The sequence below is a fragment of the Heliconius melpomene genome, chromosome 2 (genome assembly GCF_056956725.1).
Source record: "Heliconius melpomene rosina isolate 202511_hmr_F chromosome 2, ASM5695672v1, whole genome shotgun sequence".
Lineage (NCBI taxonomy): Eukaryota > Metazoa > Arthropoda > Insecta > Lepidoptera > Nymphalidae > Heliconius > Heliconius melpomene.
This window is the reverse complement of record NC_140390.1, coordinates 1,896,922-1,916,491: the sequence shown is the minus strand read 5'-3', so window position 1 is coordinate 1,916,491 and position 19,570 is coordinate 1,896,922. Positions and strand designations below refer to the sequence as shown.

Here is a 19,570-nt window from a genome sequence, read left to right as displayed (position 1 = left end):
AATTCATTCTTTCACATCAGCCTTACGTCAACCGCGTCTGGACTTAGACAGTGACATACTCGTATGTAAGTAACCAAAGGTGCTGGTGCAAATAACAAACTAAGGCTCTATAGCCGAACTGACATGTATATTAGAATATGGATAACATTTACTACTATTTCTAGTTTGTTGGTTAAGTTCCCAGGGTCCCCTGAGGTTATTAAGCGGGAAGTGAGGAACGGAAGTGTCCTGAGATTAGACCTCATAGCCCTCCGATAGCTACGTCACTGGACATAGGTCTCCCTCAAGGATCTTAGAAAGCTTATATTACTTACTAAATAAATATTATATTTTAACACAAGTTTCTACTTAATCTTGAAAACCTTTACGGTCGAAGGGGTATTTTTATATTTAGTATTCGAATCTTCATGAATATGTATGTAAATAAAATATCGAGACCCTTTTCTGTCTATTATGTTATAGAATCTGCTACCTTTTTTGAGTAACCTATTCAACTTAAGTACTATGGGGGTTGAATCAAAGTTGATTTATTATATTGAAATGTATTGAATATACCTACATAATTATGATTATTATAAACCTAAAAATACGATTAGTTTCAGATTTGCCTTGATAGTAGAGCGAAGAAATGAAAATATGAATTTAAATTAATTTTACATATCCTCGAGTGGGAATCGAACCGACAACCAGTAGCGTTCATAGTGCCCCTGCGCCATGACTAGCCTCAATTATACACCTATATAGTTCTAATAGTTAATAGGATTAGTGTAAGCAAATATATAAAAAATGAGATTTTACATTTTTTGCTTATTTCTATATGATAAATAATTATAAAATACACAAAAGTCCAAAGTTGTTCCTTATATTACAGATAAATTACTTTCTTATATTTTTCACTCATTATTATTAAATAGATAAAAGGTCACTAACCAATGAGATAGTGTCCCAACTCTCCGAGGATGTAGCCGACCGACACCAGCCCCAGCACGTACCACTTGTAGAAGTTCTGTAATTTACTCCAAATGCCTCCGTGGAACATTTTGTTTGATTCTGAAATAGAAAAGTTATATTAGTATGAGAAATACAATACAATACAACCATAGGTCGTTACTCTAACCGATTTTTTTTATTTTTTAAAGTACTTCCGCAATTTCCAAGAGGTCCTATTAACGCGACAGATTGTGGGTTTGATTCCTGTTCAAGGGACCGAAAAAAATGTAGTTTCATTTCGTAGCTCCGGTAACAAGGCAAAGCGCAGCGTTAAATACCACTATTTAATACGTAATTCTTCCAGAATTAGGTAAGTGGAGAATGAAATTATTAATGGGAACGGAGTGTTTTAACACCATCTCCCAGCTTGCATCTGTGCAACCTGCTATATGCGGGATACTGCCATATTCTGAAGGCATTGTGTATTGAGTGGCGCAACTCAACACCGCGCCTTGCTTCATTACATATCTATCTAACTACATTCCAGGGCCTTTTCAAAGGAAATATTTAAACTTTAAATTGTTATAAAATTAATAGGCCCAGTTCAGTTTAGGCGGTCAGCCTTCAAGTAACCAGATGTAAATTACACGGTAATAGAGCTTACAGCTTGATACATTCACGGCCTTAATAGATTATGTGAATGACTCATACATTTAATTATTGTACTAGATAGCCAAACGCGGCTTCGCCCGCTTGAATTTATTGTTATATTATAGCTAAATTATATAAAATATTTATATCCTCACATATTATCATATTTGTAATATATATATTAGTAAGGTTAACTGATAACAAGTAAAAAATCCGTCCTTATTCTTAGCATTAAGGTGCCTATGCCTTTTCAGCTATATACGAGATATAGCGCGAAGCTAAAAAAATATATTAAATATATTTAAGTTACTCTTAAAATTGCTTAAGCTTTGGAGCTTTAGAGCTTCGTAAGCCTAGTTGGTGTCCAAGTCCCAGGCAGTGCTCCGGGACGAAGGACTTTCATAGCGAATCCGTGAAACTATCCTAGCAGGATTTGAAGCCGTATTAGAAATTATTAGAATTTCATTGATAATGTTTTGTAACTTTACGCTGTAAAACGATAAAATATTTCAACTTTTGTATTGATTTCGTCAGTAATTCTAAGTAAAGTAATTCTATGTAAAAATATATTTAAACTTTATACGTAATTACCATATTTTAATTAAATATTACTTAAATATTATATTAGATAAAAATATTATGGTAAAAAGCTTACAAAATTTTATTAAAGTATATATATTGTCGTTTTTTGTAGGTATTGTTCAAAATGACCTCTAATACTAACTTTATTTTGGACAAGTTAACTCGCACGTCTAATAAAAACAATATAATCGTTTGTCATTTCGTCGCGCGGCCATTGTTCTGTCACTGCTGTGGGGACCTAGCTATATTAGTTAGCAAAAATTTATATTATTCTTTAAGGTTATTTAACAAACGCGTTATGCGATTCACGCGTTTTCCCGCATATAGCAGAGCAGGAAGAGGGAACCTATTAAGAGCTCGAGATTCTCTGCGAGATGTTTTCAAAGATGCAGGTATTATTACAGTTGCTTCCCAATTTATATACTATAATATTCTCTTTGTCCGACAAAATATACATTGTCATAGAAAAAATAGCGACAGTCATTAGATAGGAACGAGAAATAAAGATAAGATTGTTACTCCAAGTTTTCGCCTCCAAAAAGTTAATAAATCTTTTATGGGTCTGAGTATACGTGTATATAATAAAATTCCGCAGTGTATTCTTAGTTTGCCACTACCAAAATTTAAAATATCTGTAAAAAAAATTCTAACAAGTAAAGCTTATTACACTGTTCAAGAATATTTAGAGGATAAACATGTATGGAATTAATGTCTATTGAATGTCAGGCAGGATAGCTGCCAGCTAATGTAATAGTAAAATATACCATTGACTTTGAAAAGAGCAACTGTTGAGTTTCTTGCCGGCTCATCTCAGCAGAACTGCCTTCCGAACCGGTGGTAGCTTTTTGTTCATATGTACATTCGACGATTCAAAAGTGCTTTTATTTGAATAAAGAATATTTTGAATTTGAATTTGAATTTATTGTTAAGACACTCCGTACCGTTTGTCTTCGGCTCTACTTTTGAAAAATGAAAATAAATAATTCCCACGTATGGGAATCGAACCCCTAACAGCCGCCTTAACAGTCAGATGTTGTGCCATTAATGAAACATAGTTCAATGTGAAAATTAAATAAACGCTTACAAAGCTAATTTAACCAGCGGGACCACGATTGTCGTGTTGGGAACCTTAATTAAAAAAAAAACTTAAATTGGGACGTCTGGCTCCTTTATATATGCCTGGAGGCAGTAGGTCTTCAACATACAATCATTTCTTTAAGTAAAACAAAATATATAAATATGCCACGATTTTAAAACGTGATTTTTAATTATTGCTATGAATCGTCTTATAATGGCCACGATTAATATACCGCAATTAAAATATATAATAATATATACTTCCTCATTATATATAATATAACTAATTACTTTAAAATATATTCAATATGGCTATAATTGATTAATATTAAAAAGATGACGCCTAACACTACTGGTATAAAAATATTTATTTTTACATATCATGTAATGTTATTTTCCTTTAATAAAGAAAAAAATGTTATTGTTAGTGTCGTCTTTATAGTATTAAAACTATATAAGAAACCGTAAGCGCGACGGTTGTGGGTACTGCGTTCAATTTCTATTTGGAGGGAATGAAAGGTTCAATATTTTAATTTCCTCGCTCTAGTAAAGAGATCCGTCACTTAACACGCACATAAACATTGCCCTTTAATAACTCTATCTATTAATGAAAACCGCATTAAAATCTGTTAAATAGTTTAAAAGATATAAGCGATTTACTTTTATATAATGTAAAGATGATACAGATTAAAAAAAATAGCTCTGCCTATTATTTACACCTGAATGAAAAAAATACAACATTGATTACCAGTATTTATAAAAATAAATAGTAAGAATTTTAAGCTTCACTGGTTCAAATGGAATTAGATTTTTTGTTTACAAAAACGTCGTAAGTTTATTGGTAGAGTTAAAATGTCGGCCTTGACTTTGAGTTATTTTCAGTGTCATATCTTGAACGAGATGCCATAAATTTGATATAACAATATTAAGCTGTAAACTAATATATTTTTTAGCCGCATTTAGCAGGATAGGAAGAAGGAAACCAGTGCTTAGACACTCCGTGAACCATTTTCCACCAAATTTTCGAGGAATTACGTGGTGAGTGCTTTGCCTTATTGCCAGAGCAAAGAAGTGAAAATGTTAATAGAAAATAATTCATTTCCCCGAATGGGAATCGACCCCACAACCGTCGCACTTACAGTTACTAACGAGAACGGAGTATCTTGACACTAAGTTCTCTCTGCCTACCCTGTTGAGTGCGGAATATACAACCTTAAAACTAAATGACTAATACATGAAAATATTCAGTTTTCTCATATTAACATATTACTTACTCACTCTATTATATCTGTGCCTTAATATATATAGATATATTTATATTATTCTAAATAAGTCTTGTCCGTTTGTAGATCCGGTCTACAAATGATCGACGTGATTTAAATTATAACACTAAACTATATATATATATCGTTGTTTTATTTCTCTTTACATACTGTAGTTGTAAGTGTTTTTTTAGTGTTGTAAGTGTTAATATCCTGATTGGAGATCTGAGAGTGACTTTTTACTAGGTTAATAAATAATGTATAGTGTGATTTGGAAATTTATGTTACTTATAAGTTAGTCCTATGTTGGGGTGTCTCTGTCAAAAAATATGTTTTTTTTTATGTGTTAATGCCAATTAACTATAAGTGTGTAATGTAACATTTAAATTAAAATAATTCTTTATTCAAATTCACTCTTGTAAACATTTTTAAATTATAAAAATTTCGTGGCGCAGCAGCACAAGGGTGTCACTGTACCGCGACAGTTGTGGGTTCGATCCCAGAGGAATTGAAATATTTATTTACGTTTATATTTCCATTTCTTCGCTCTAGTGTCGAGCGCGAATGTCTTTGAGTTCTGGCACTCAACACTCAATGCCTTCAGAATTCGGCAGAAAGTAGGAAACGGAGTGTCCTAACACTAGATTCCCTCTGCCTACCCTGCTGTGTGCGGGATACAGCGTGAAGCTGATATACTACCACCATCCGAATTCAAAGGGAAGTTATGTGGAGAAGAACCGACAACAGACTCAACGCCATGGGTTTAAAGTAGGGTATTACGATACTCTAAACCCATATCGCGTAGATACAAGCTAAATCCAATTACGCAATTCCCAAATATAAACTAATTTCAAAATATTTTAATAATCCATTTAAATTTAACACATGTTTCTAACATTTAGCGTCAATGAATACTTAAGTTAAGTATAGGTATATTCAAGGGTATTTAGTATTTATAATTCAAATCTTCTTAAGCTTAGAATTTTAATAAGGTACATTACATATTTAATTGTAATTTTTAGTTAATATATAACTACTACTATTACTATTACTACTACTAAAATATTGTTAGCGCAATTTTTTAGTATTGCTTATTCATACACTTTTCCTTTAATAAAGAAGAATTTTCCTTTAAACCTATATCATAATATTATATAGTATCTTCGTTTTCCACCTACATACTGGTATGGTACTTCTTGATCTATTTGGAAATTCTGAATGAGATTTTCACGCTGTTATTTTACAGTAAATATGGGCTTTAGTAATAAGTACGAGTTGATTATAGATTCTATATTTTTTTTTATTTTAGAGACTTTTTTAAAAATAATTATTTATATTTCATTTTAAATTTCAATTTGACAATTAAAAAAATAATTTTCATTTTGTTTTCATTCGTGAATAGAGATAATGAAGAACAGGTCTGTTTAATTTTTTAATGAGGCACAGATCATAAAATTAAAAAGAAAAATACTGACCAAATCGATATGTGCCTATATAGATATAGCAAATACGGAAACGAATAAACCTTGGAAGTTGTTAGTTTCGCCATAATCGTTCATTTGCATAAGCTCTGCGAAGATTGTTCAAAGTTATGTCCTAATTTAGTATCCGTAATTTTAAAATAAAAAAAAATAAACTTCACGCTGTATCCCGCACACAGCGGGGTAGGCAGAGGGAACCTAGTTTTAAGAGTCAGTTCCCCATTTTCCGTCGAATTTTGGAGGCATTGGGTGTGTGGTGGAAGTTAACACCGCGCTTTGCCTCGACACAAGAGCGATAATATTAAAATAATTACATTTTTAAAAATTTTAATTAACTTTTTTATTATTGTCATTATTTATTATTGTTAATTATTATCTTAATTTTCTTTTGTAAAAATACAGCTTGACCACCGTACAGGATTCTGGTAATCACAGAAAATTTTTGGATGGGCACGGACCTCTCTGCGAAAAGAATTGTTTAAACTTCACGCCCTAATAAGACGAAGCACGTCGTTGGGTTACGCCACTCAACACGCGATGGAGTGTCTTCTCATAGGAGTCCTTCAAAGTTTTTCTATGCCAACTTTACTATAGCGGGATACAACGAAAAGCTCAAATAACTATTTTTATAAATAAACGACAGCAATGTTTAAGTAATTGAAAATGATAGAATCAAGTTAATCCATCTTGTTTTTTTTTAATAATATAATTTGTTACATAACAAATATTTAATCGTGACAGTATTTTGACCTTAGCCTTGCTTTTAAATAAGTAAACTAAAGTAATTTTTGTATAAGTGGATCGTAAAAAATATTGCAGCTTATAAAATTTTATATAACGATATCACTATATACTTTACCCGCTGCTTCTCTCGCATGGTCAAATCAAACCTATAATTAATTCTCGAGTTGGAATCGAACCCGCATTCGTCGCGTTTACACTGTGCCACGGCGGTCTTAGGAAAATTTTTTTTCAGATCAATTTTCGCAATCAACTTACATAACAATACAACTAGGACCTTCGTGCTAAGAAGTAATATCATATTAAGTCTAGAGATTATTATATAATGAGGTCATGGGTCTTTGTTAATCCTATATTTTTAAAAAATATATTACAATAAAATTATATAAGTTGTTGTTTACGCACGATTGTGCACTCCACAATGCTGAACCGATTTTAGTAAAACTTTGATTCAGTTTGGAGTTTGGAGTTTTAGATATTGAGGTATTTATAAAAATATATTTCAAAGGTGAATATTTTTTTTGTGCTCGGAGTTTAAAAAAACTTTTTTCAACTATTATAATTAAACATACAAAAAAAAACACACATATCTATATATGCTATATAGGCTATGTTACATCGGGTAAGTCTCTTCAATGACACCCATAACCTACGGTTAGTCATCTTTTTCTTCTTTATATTGTATTCTGCAGAGCAGGCAGACTTCCGATCCCTACCTTCCAAAACTCTGGCGGAGCACAACACAACTCCTTAGAAAGTTATCTCCGAATCATATAGGTAATATGGCATGGTGAGATATGAATCCATGGAAAGCAGAGAAAAGGGAAATATAAGCTGCTTAACAGTTGCATTCACGACAATAATGCAGTCCAGATAATAAAAAGTGACTTTTTTTAAGGTAAAGTTTGAAAGCGCTATCACATTTCCAGACACAAGGCGAGAAGTTCAAGGCGGTGTCTACATTCTCCAACGTCCTTACTGTCTTTTTACATGTTGATAAAACAGAATTGTATTACTTTCATCAACTGTAATGACGTAATTGTAAAGATATTTTTTAACGTCACGAGGTGTCCCATACTTCGCGGGGTAGGCAGATGGAACCCGGGAAGCTAGTGTTAAAACACTCCGTTCCCATTAAGACATCTAGTCCCCATTTTCCGCCGAGTGAGAAAATGAAAATATTAAATACAAGCGGCCCGCCCGCGGCTTCGCCTGCGTAGGGCTATGTTGTAGGACTACGTCCTAAAAGTGACGTCCATGCAAAATTTGAGACTCCTAGCATTTGTAGTAACGAAGTTTCATACAAACTTTCAACCCCAAAAACAACCCCTGGGTCATAATCAGAAAAGTAGACATTTTCGTATTCGTAACGTAACTGATAAGTAACAATACTGATAATGTTTGTTACGAAACTGATGACATAAGGCATTATACACAACAAAATAACGATATTATATGAATAAAACTATTGTTTTTTTTATTTAATGAGACACAGATCAAAATTTTAAAGATTAAATCGTTGAATTAACAGATTATAAATGTAAGAAGAAAACATAACAAAGTGACAATATTAACAATATAATAATGTTAGTTCGTAACGTAATAAACTTATATTTCTAGTTAGAGATCACAAAGTTAATGATAAAATTAAATTCACTTTATCAAAATTTGAGTCGTTATCATTGGAATTAAGTTTAATTCTTTGTACGATTGGTCTTTTTAAGACGTTCTCTATATATTTTATGTGTTTCAGCATTTGACATAAGAGCCATGACGCTTACTGAAATACAAAAATATATATCAAAAAATAATAATCACAAAATTACAACTAATTTCAGGAAGAATAAAAAAATTTTTTAACTAAATCGGTTCAGCTGTTTCTGAGATTAGCGTGCACAAACACATAGACAAACAAGCAAACAAGCAAAAAACTTAAAAATTATTATTTTTGGTTACTTTACGTTATGAAAAGTCACTAATAATTTTTTTCATATGCCAGCAATTTTTTTTCTTATATACATATCTTCCATATACAAGCACCTGGTCGTTACAATTTTATTATAAACATATATAAGAAAACATTGGTAACGTAATTGTGAACTAGGCTTCATATTTTCTCAATTTCGTTACGTAACGAAATGTAACGAAATTGAGAATGAAATCTGAGAAATTCTAACCTTTTTAAATATTTGCTCATAAGCCACGTGTTGCATGTGCAAGCACTGAAGTTCTTTTTTGAGATTTTGTAAAAAGAGGCAAATAACATAAACAAGAAAACGAAATTATAGAATATTACCAAAATAAAAGCCGTTTATAACCCTGAGATATAATTTCACGCATTCCCTCTAAAACATTTGAACCCCTCAACTGCTGCGAGAACACTACTTGTTGTAGCTACGACAGCATTGACTTTTACAATAATGGTGCCACAACAAAAAATAATATTAAACACCATTCAAAATTGCATTCATTATTTAATTGTACGTTATTAACCCTGAGTAACAAAAAGACAATATTTTGGGACAAATTTACTTAACTAATATATATTATTTATTAAATTATGTATCAATAAAAATAGTTCTATTTGATATTATGCATAATGTAAAGTAATATAAACATATCTGAAATCAAATAAAACCATAAATATTCGTAACAAATCAATTTTTAAAAAGTAAAGTGGTGAATGGGACACGTAAAATTGTATGGAAGCATTTTGAAAGATTTTTTGCAACTAACAAAAAATACTATTATTTTCCATAATACATTTAAAATATTACAAAAATCTTTAAGTTAATAAATAAATTTATCGTAAATGGCAAAATATTTCAAATTATCTTTAAAATTGTATTTTTAAAACGCATTCAAAGTAGCGGGACAAGAAAAGACACAAAAAGTACACTTTTTCTGATTATGACCCCCCTTAGAAGTCGAATATTGCGAATTCCCGTCTTAGCGAGCACCTACGTCCTATAAGTAACTCCTATGCAAAATTTCTGATTCCTAGCACATGTAGTTTCTGAGATTTCGTGATGAGTGAGTGACCTTTCGATTTTATATATATAGATGATAAATCGAGTGGGGATCGAACCCACAACCTGTAGCTTAAAAAAAGCATGAGACTCTAAGTCTCATGCTTGGTTACGACTGGCGTAGAGTATTTGTAGGCTTAAATTTAAAACATTCTTTATTCAAATATATTTTCACGTTATATCCCGCATATAGCAGGATAAGCAGAGCCTACTCCGTTCCCAAGTAAACACTTCCGTTCCCACTTTTCACAAGAATTCTTGCATTTGCATGTCACAAATATCTAAAAAATTATACATGTTTTTTTTAACTCGCCTAGGTACATGTTATCGGAAACACGTCCCATTTCAAACAAAACCCTTTCCCGTGTGTGACCCAGCCAATCTATTTATGCCTGGACGTGGAACCCTCAGTATTGATCGCCCTTATTATGAACTATTATATAGAGAATGTAGAGTTTTTCTACCATATAGTTTATGATTTAAAATATCTTTATTCATAATACTGGAACTAAATGTGAATGGGCTGTAATAAAAAAAAATGTAATAAATGATTCTGGACTTTCTGGATCTTCCTGTTCCAAGAGACATTAGTCCAACTGTATTCAATTTTTTATACGTTCTCTAAAGATATTTTTTTTTGTGTTTCGTGTGGAATAACACTTTAAAATGTATTATTATATTTAAAAACTAGTTAAGTGCGAGTCGGAGTCACCCACCTAGGCTAGGTATCAATTTCAGGATTATAGGTCAACAGGAAAGACGGGCAAATGCTTATATGTTAAAAAATATGTAATGATTTGTTTTCTTTGAAATATTTAATAAAATAAAAAAATAACTTTTCGAATTGTTTCCTTTATTGTTAAGTTGTCACTTCAGACATTCAGTTTTACTTAGTTTTTCACACGAACCACTATGTAATCCTATTAGAGTTCCATTTTTTCATATAAGTTACGGAATCCTAAAATACAGGGATTTTTTGTGAGAAAGAATGAATCGATGCTAAAAAAAACTTTCTTTCGTAATACAATTATCATCTAGGTATTGTATATTCAGGCTTCACAATAATACCTAAATGACCTTATAAGGTGGAAAGTAGACAATCTATGAACAATAAGAGACGCGTGTTAAATTATTAATGGCTTATAGTTATCTATGCTAAAGAGTGGAGGCTATCATAGCGCAGTCACAAGCGTGTGACCGTAACGCGACGGTTGCAGGTTCGATTCTCACTCGCGGGAATGAATTATTATTCATTATTGTTTTCATTTTTTCGCTCTGGTACCAAGAAGGCAAAAGCGGCGTGGAGTTCAGCTACTCTACACGCATTGCCTCGAAAATTCGGAATGTCTTTACATTAGATTAATTAAGATGCCAAGCTATTTTGCTATTTGCTAAAAATGATATGAAGAACTGATTTGGTTTTTCTGCAACAAACACTTTGAAGTTTCTTGAGACATTTTACGCTTTTTTCTTTTTAATATTTTTTTTAATCATCTTCACGTTGCATTCCGCGTGCAGCAGGGTAGGCAGAGGAAACCTAGTGTTAAGACACTTCGTTCCCACTTTCTGCCGAATTTTTTGAGGCATTGCGTGTTGAGTGACAGAAGTCAACGCCAGAAAAAAAATCATTTAAATAAGTGGGGATCGAACCCGCAACTAGTGACGATTACAATCACAAACCCCTGCACCACGACTGACCGCAACTAGGTACCAATTTATAATCAAAAATCATTTTTTATCAGGACATAGAAATGTATTTAAATATAACGCAGCAGGACTTTATTGGTAATTGTTTTAAAAGTAGGTCACCAATACTTTCAAAGTCCAAGGAGAACGTATTACTTTGTTATATATTTAAACTGAATTTGAATACAATTATGAATCTATAGAATGTAGATTATAAACCAAAAGTATATAATATATGAAAAATACAATTAGTTAAGAGGCCCTCCTGGCGCTGGGGCACAAGTATGCGACTGTCAATGCGGTTGTTAGTTCTATTCTCACTCAGGGAAATTTTATATTTTCATTTCCTTGTTGAATTCCGCCACTCAATATTCAATGCCTCAAGAATTCGGTGGAAAGTGTGGATGGAAGGTTCTTAATATTAGGTGCCCAGGTACCTTTTGCCTGCGCCGTTATGTGCACAGCTAACAAAAAAAACAAAAAAAATAAAGAGAAAAATTAACGACGCGTGGGGCGATCCTTACGCGTGTATTAATACTTTATTCCCTCCGTCTACCCAGGTTATAGCGTAAAAGAACAATATTTTGAAATATCGTTTTATGATTTTTTTATCTTTGCGCGTGTCCTACATTTAGCTCTGTAAACCAAAATATGTTAGTGCTAAAAGTTACTTCGTTTATTTTTGTGAAATTTTTGTATCGTATAATTTTCGAATCATTGTGTGACGAGTAACGGCATCGCCATCACCGCACTCTGTCCCGTTTCCAATACGACGAAATAAATAAAAAAAATCCCCAAACGAGAATCGAAGCCACAACCTCCGCCCTTAAAGCCACAAACTGTGCCTCAATATTATTATTATTTTCTTAAATGAAAAGAAAGTACATAGCATTATTCAAATATATATTTTTGTATGAAATACAACCTCTCATTGTCACCGCCTCTTTTTAAAATTCAAAATGGACTTTTGATTATTAAGATATCTACTTTCTTAGTGGAAGTTGCATTGTGTTATTTGCATTTATATTATAAAATAAATAGCTTTTACCGATTAAAGCCGTCGCGTCTTGGCGCAGGGGTACGAGGCACGACGATTGTGAATTCGATTCCCATTTAGGGGAAACTATATTTAATATTCCCGTTTCTTAATGAAAACATTGAAAAAATTAATTTTCGCAAGTGTATGTGTGTAACTCAAAAATTTTTTTTAGAGTAAATATGTACCTTGAAAAAAACGTTCATGCAAACAAATCTAAGCAAAGCTGGACTAGGCCTAGAGAGCCTGGACTTAAATCCTTCCCTAGGAGTTGAAATTGAACTCACAACCTGAGGTGTTAACAGTCGCACGTTTGTGCCGACAACACTGCGCTAACAAGTTACAAGTAGAACTCGAACTTACAAATAAATAAATAAAAAATAGAAATTACAGAACAATATTTTTTACGCATTATCTAGTAGCACAGACAGACAATAGCCGTTATTATATTAGACACCAACTGGGCCAAGGTCGTCTCCAAGCCTTCGCGCCCAGTGTCTGATTGCTGCAGTATACTGATTACACATCTCCCTTAACATTGACCATTAACTAGTGTATGTATTATGTTATTTGTAGTGAAGGTTACAGGTTTGATTTTATGCTAGATTTATTGTATGTTTTTTTAGTTTCCCGCTTTATCCCGCACACAGCAGGGTAGGCAGAGGGAACCTAGTGTTAAGACACTCCGTTCCCCAGGTACCGCCGAATTCTGGAGGCATTGAGTGTTGAGTGGTGGAACTCAACACCGCGCTTTGCCTAGACACCAGCGTGAAGAAATTATTGAATCATTTAAATAAATATTTCATTTCTTCGAGTGGGGATCGAACCCAAAACCTATGATACCCTGCACAATATATCAAAGAACTACCTCAGGATTTCAACCCACTATCCTACAGAAAAGAACATGAGCAATCCATTAAAGTTGTCATTAGAAAACGTGTAAACGGCTTACTTATCAATCAATAAGATCTTAACAATGACATTGTAATTGTCGTAATTTCCGCAAGCAGTAGTCACGAGTCAAATTCTATTGAAATAAATAACTTTTAATATATCTACCCACATATTAGTATGTCGAGATTTATTTTAATTCCGCATTAAAAAAGGATATAGTGCACAGTAGGAGGGTCCGGCTGTTAACACGATGGTTGTCGGTTCGAAGTCTAATTGAAGAATGATTATATTAAAGTTATTTTCTGAGGTAATGATAAATTTTCTAAGTTAATGATAACAATTTTCTAAGATAATGATTATAAAACTATAAACTAAACTAGCTTCACGCTGTATCGAATAACGAGGCAGTCAGAGAGAACGAAAATAACGATTATATTATAATTGTTTCCTTTTCTTCTTGCGAGACAAAGCACAGCGATGAGGACCGTCAACTCGTAGTGTCTCGATTTACGTCGCATAATGAAGGACAGAGTGTTTTGACGTTACCTGCCTATCATGCTATCATGGGAGTACGAATGAAGAAAACTATAGACCACATGCATGGTGATCTGTAGTTTTCTTCACGTGAAAATCAAAGATCGTGGACCATATGAGATTATTTCCTATATTCGAGCTACAGATTTGTCGGTTTCATTCAATTATACCATATTTTTCCAGAAACTTATATGTAAAAATAATGTATCGAGGCCTTCTTCGCTCTGGTATTGAAGTAAACGGCGGCGTTGAGTTCCGCCAGTCAACATGCAATGCATGAAAATGTGAATTCATTTCCTCGAGTGGGAATCGAACCCACAACCAGTCGTGTTTACAGTCACGCACTTCTGCCTATACGCCACGACTAGCCTCAAATTAACAATATATTTTAGATTGATCTTTAACGAATATAAGAATCGACGATATCGCGTGCGTTTTAACAACTAATTACACATCTCTTAAAATACACAGAACACGCGACCACCTAGGTTTTAGTATGTGTAGGCCTAAATAAACGTGTGAACTCAATTAAGGACGGGATACGCGAGAAACAAATATTATACATAATAAATCAGCTTCACGCTATATCTCGCACACAGCAGGGTAGGCAGAGAAGTAGTGTTAAAACGCCATTCCCCACTTTCCACCGAATTCTGGAAGCAACACACTATATTACTTTAAGTAAAGTTATTTTTCATTTTAGTTAGCTTATTAATTTGTTTGTATTTTTGTTTTTCTATGAATGCTATAAATGAACAATTTGTTTCAATATAGGTTTCAATTAATATAACAATAAACCTCCTTTTGTAGAAGTCAGTTAAAATATTTTATTAGTTAATATAAGCAACTTCTCGTAGTATTACCTATTTCCGTGTAAATTTAAGGTCAATATTCCTGTTTATAATTAGCATTTGCAAATTGACTAAAACAAGGTTTATTATATTATTTATTCATATAATATATTATTTTATACTTCGCATAAGTATTACAAAGAATATTATTTTTACTTACTTTCTTTTGTTAAGAAACATTGATTTTTTTAAATTCGACTATAAAACGGAAACTAGGATCTCTCTATATTTTTCCTCTTTACGACTTTTATTTGTTTTTTTATAAATAAGTAGTTTCAGGGTTCCCCTACACTTTTTTACCTACTTCTTTGTCTTTAATTTTAACTATATCGGTATAGTTAGTGAGTTGTCTGGCAGTCACTCAGTTACGGAGAGGTTTTGTATATAAATGCAGATTTTATTTTAATTCCAACGTAATCATACTAAAAATAAATCATTTTATTACAATTTTAAATTTATTTTATCATAATTAAAGTAGTAAAATGAGCAAAAAAGCTACGACAATGAGCAATTACCTCGCTAGCAATATAAGAATAGAATAGAAGTAAACAATATTATAATAATAAAGTAATTTAAAAAAAAGATATATATCTATCAATATTAATTTTCATCATTGTAATATTTATTTAAATTTATATTTTCATTTCTTCGCTCTGGTGAAGGTGATTTAATTTAATTTTAATTCTCCATATCCTTTTTTCCCTAATAACCAGCCATGCCAATTTCTTCAGAAACCGGAAATAGCTGCTGGCTTTAGTTTTTTCTTCATAAATATTATGTATGACATTGAAAAGGTGAGAGGTGGTTTGCCCAACGTGCAGTACGGGTCAATATCCGTAACAAACTGAGACTGCCGGATAGATATATGCAATATACATAATACTAAATTAAAATTAAATTAAATAATTATTAAATAAAATAACTAATTAATTATATCATTTTAACATTACCCGGCTTAGCTTCTAGAACATCCTATTGGTTTTAAGAAATCTAATCTTTGTATAGGCCGTCGTGTACAGGCGCAGAGGCACAAGCATATAGTTGTTAACGTGATGGTACGTCTTGGGTTCGATACCCACTCGGGGTAATGACATATTTAGTATCTTTATTACCTCCCTTTGGTAACGAGGCAAAACGCGGCGTTGAGAAGAAGACAGTGTTGAAAAACACTAAATACAAGGAAAGGTCCTTACAAATGTTGAAAAACACTAAATACAAAATGTCCTTACAAAATAAAAGTTAAACTCTAAAAGTTTAAATTTCTTTACTTTATTGCATAATGTTGTCCAATCCTTTCACTTGCAAGACCAGTATCGAAGTTCAGGGTCGAAAATATCATTACAGAGCAGACAGTCATTGTTACGTTTTTAAAACAGTGACTGAATTTTTCAAGAGGGCGTAGGCGCAGGGACATCTCCATTCAGGGAATGGTTATACTTAATTTATCTTCATTTACCCGCATGGTAGACGTAGTGTTAAATTTCTCCACTTAACATGCTGTTTCGAAAATTTGGCTGACAACGGCGTCGACGAAATGTTTATATTGAAAAAAAAAGTATAATGAATTAATCTATTATCATTATAAAAAAATATCTCGAATTCTTTAAAATAATAAAATTTAAATATTAAAAAAAAACCTATTTTTAACAACTTTTACCGCCAAGGTCTTTTTTATACACATGACTAGATTTTGTTTTTTTTTAGTCTCCACTGAAGCAAATGTTCACCGCCGTTCAGCCAGCAGTAATTTAAGTTTTATGCCCTTGTACATGTGGCTGAATAATTTCTGCTTGAGTCGTGTGATAGAAAATATATTATGGAAACATTTACAACCTACCTCGCGGCTTCACCCGCTTGAACTACACAAGGCGAATACAAATTCAAAATTCAATAGAATAATTATTTTACAGTAATTAACAAAATACTTTACGTCGATATAACTTTTTTATGAACGGATTGAAATAATACAGACAATAAATGTTTATATAAGCTTGCCAGGACACAATATTCACTACTGGATTTGAATCGGTTAAGCTATTTCTGAGATTAGCGTGCACAAACCACAGACTAACACACAAACAGATAAAAAAAATCTTTGTTTTGGGATCTATGATATTGGCCCTAATAACATTTTTTTTCATGTAGGCACATACATATCTGTCATGTATAGAAATCGATCAGTTACTATTTTATTATCAAAAAATAGCTACAATAAAAAAATAACTTTAAGCTGGCAAAACTGGCTGGCTGGCTGCAGGCCGCTAGTATTTTATAAATAGCCTATACAGCGGTGCTGAGTTCAGCCATTTTATACTCAATATTCCCATAAAGAATCCCAAATATGTAGCAACAATATTAATATAATAGTACTTACGTTTAAACATAGTTATATAAGAACTTAAATAAAGTAAGTTAATACTCTATAAAAAGACTATATAAAAACCTATTAATGGTTAACTTTAGTAATAAAATTTTCAATTACAAAATGAAGTGGCAAATTCACGATGACAGTGCAATGACAAAATCAAGGACTTGACGAATCCAACTTGTTTACAAGTAAGGCCATATCTATACAATAAACACCATTATGGCTCAGTGGTAGTACCGAGAACTAAATGGTAACGAATTCTATTTTGTATGCTTCGATGAAAATAATCAATAAAATCTTTAATTTGAAACATTGTATGAGTGTTTGTTCTGATATTATTCTGTATTCTGGGTAAAATGAGAAAAAGTTAAAGTGGAATGTCTTAACATTCCACTTTCCGCCCGAATTCAAGACTAAGTTTTGAATAGCGAAACGAGAGAGAAATAGATTATATTATGTAAGCACGAATTAAGCGACAAAATAAAAAATAACAGTTTTGAATGCAGGTCGATTCTAGGCATTATAAATTAAGTTCAGCTTTTTAGGGGTTCAAAAGTCACCCCTAGAGTCTTAATAAAGAGGGGTAAATCAAACGACATGTTTCATTCAATGAAAATAACTCATTCCCTAGAGTGGGTAACGAACCCACAGCCACTATGTCATATTAGCATTACCTGCACTTGATTAGGAACATAAATAGTTGTTAGCAGAAAATTAAAAATAAATTTAAAAAGAAACTAATATTAATACAACATATAATTATAATATAAAAACTTTAATTATTTTAATTAGTTATTCATTAATTTAAAAAATAATTATTAAATATTGATTAGTTAACGCTATTTTCCTTGTTTTTTCTTATAATTATGTCACAATATATATTACCACATATTATAGTTATTTCTTTATACTGTAATAATGATAGCTGGTGCAATTGACGTGATGGATCCATCAAATTTCTTGGTAGAAACTGTGGACTTAATCTATTCTAGGAAATGTGATCGAGGATCGAGTCCACTTACTGTGGCAGAATATTTTCTAATGTTATATTAAATATAATAATATTAATATATTAAATATAATTTAAATTTAATGTCATATTAATAATAATAATTTTAATACGACATTAAATTTATACAAAAAGGATAGAATTCGCTTTTTCGTGTTAATACGTAAAAAACATATAAAAAGCTAATATGGCCAAAAAAGCTCAATTTTTGATTAAATCTTTTAACTTGTTTCTAGATAAAAAAAATACTATAATAATATTCTTTCTAAAGCAGTAATGTATTTATCTTTTTAGAACATACAAAAATTTTGTCGTAGCGGGGTTTGATCCCAACACGTGTTAGAAAGCCCCTTGAATGATTTCCATAATTCTTTAAATTTCACGTCTTAAAAAAAAGTATTTTTCTTTCTTTTGGAAAAATGTACATATGAAAGTTAAAAAGTTTGATGCCAGTAAAGTAGCGCAAGGGCACGGTTTGATTGTAAACGTGACTGGTTGTGGGTTCCATCCCCACTCGAAATTTGATTAATTGTGCTGTTTGCACTTAAAGCTTTCGAGTTAATTTTTTTTTTTTAGAGAATTTCATTGTCATCTAATAATATATGTACCGTAACAAAATATATAGAAAATAGGTTGAAAAGGGTTGAGGTAATGAATAGGCTTATACTTAAATAAAATCAAATAAATAAATCAGCTTCACGCTGTATCCCGCACACAGCAGGGTAGGCAGAGGGAACCTAGTAGTTGTTCCCCACTTTCCGCCAATTATTGGAGGCTTTATGTGTTGAATGGAGAAACTCAACGCCGCGCTACGAGTTCCTCTAGGATCCAGAGTAAAGAAGTCAGACGATATGCCGTTGCACCACGACAGATTTAAATGAAGTAAAATTTTAATATCCGCATTTTTAATTAAAAAGTAGGTGTTCAGTTATCAAAAAAAAAATCATTTTAATGTCAAAGAAAAACCATAACTGCATATAGAAAATAAAAAATAAAAACTATAATTATTAACTTAATTATAAACTTAATAATAAAACTCACCCTTAGACTGCTATTCACAACACACCAAATAAAAAAAAACACTTGACAACTAAATTTTACCAAAAAGCGCGGCAAATTCAAATGTCATACGTATCTTCTTAAAATTCTTATTAAAATTTCAACTAATAATAGTAGTACATTGTTTCAACAACCTCTAAATTTTAATTTACTAGGTTGCGCGTGCGCCGGTGGTAGCTGCGCGTCGGCTACTAACTGTGATGTAGATCTTACATACCACGAAGGTTTTCAGTACTTCAAGTCCGAGTAAATGTACTTAAAGATATTTTATATATTTTTTTATTTCAATATTGTGCAAGAAATGTGCATAAATTAATAGTTATTTATGAACATATATACTTTTGAGGTTGAGGGTGTAGTGTAGTTTCGTTTCATCTATC

At 32.0% G+C, this 19,570-nt stretch overlaps 1 protein-coding gene across 1 annotated transcript in view; it reads right to left on the bottom strand.

Annotated features, from left to right (window-relative positions):
- The window catches only part of LOC146540289 (uncharacterized), a 42,322-nt gene extending 23,015 nt beyond the window's left edge, over window positions 1-19,307 (bottom strand). The window contains exons 1-2 of the mRNA XM_085198589.1: window positions 19,173-19,307; window positions 931-1,050 (exon numbers count right to left, since the gene is read on the bottom strand). Of these exons, the coding sequence (XP_085054715.1) occupies window positions 931-1,039 (109 nt within the window). The 5' untranslated portion in view covers window positions 1,040-1,050; window positions 19,173-19,307. The remainder of the gene's footprint in view (window positions 1-930; window positions 1,051-19,172) is intronic.
- Window positions 19,308-19,570: the final 263 nt, after the last annotated feature.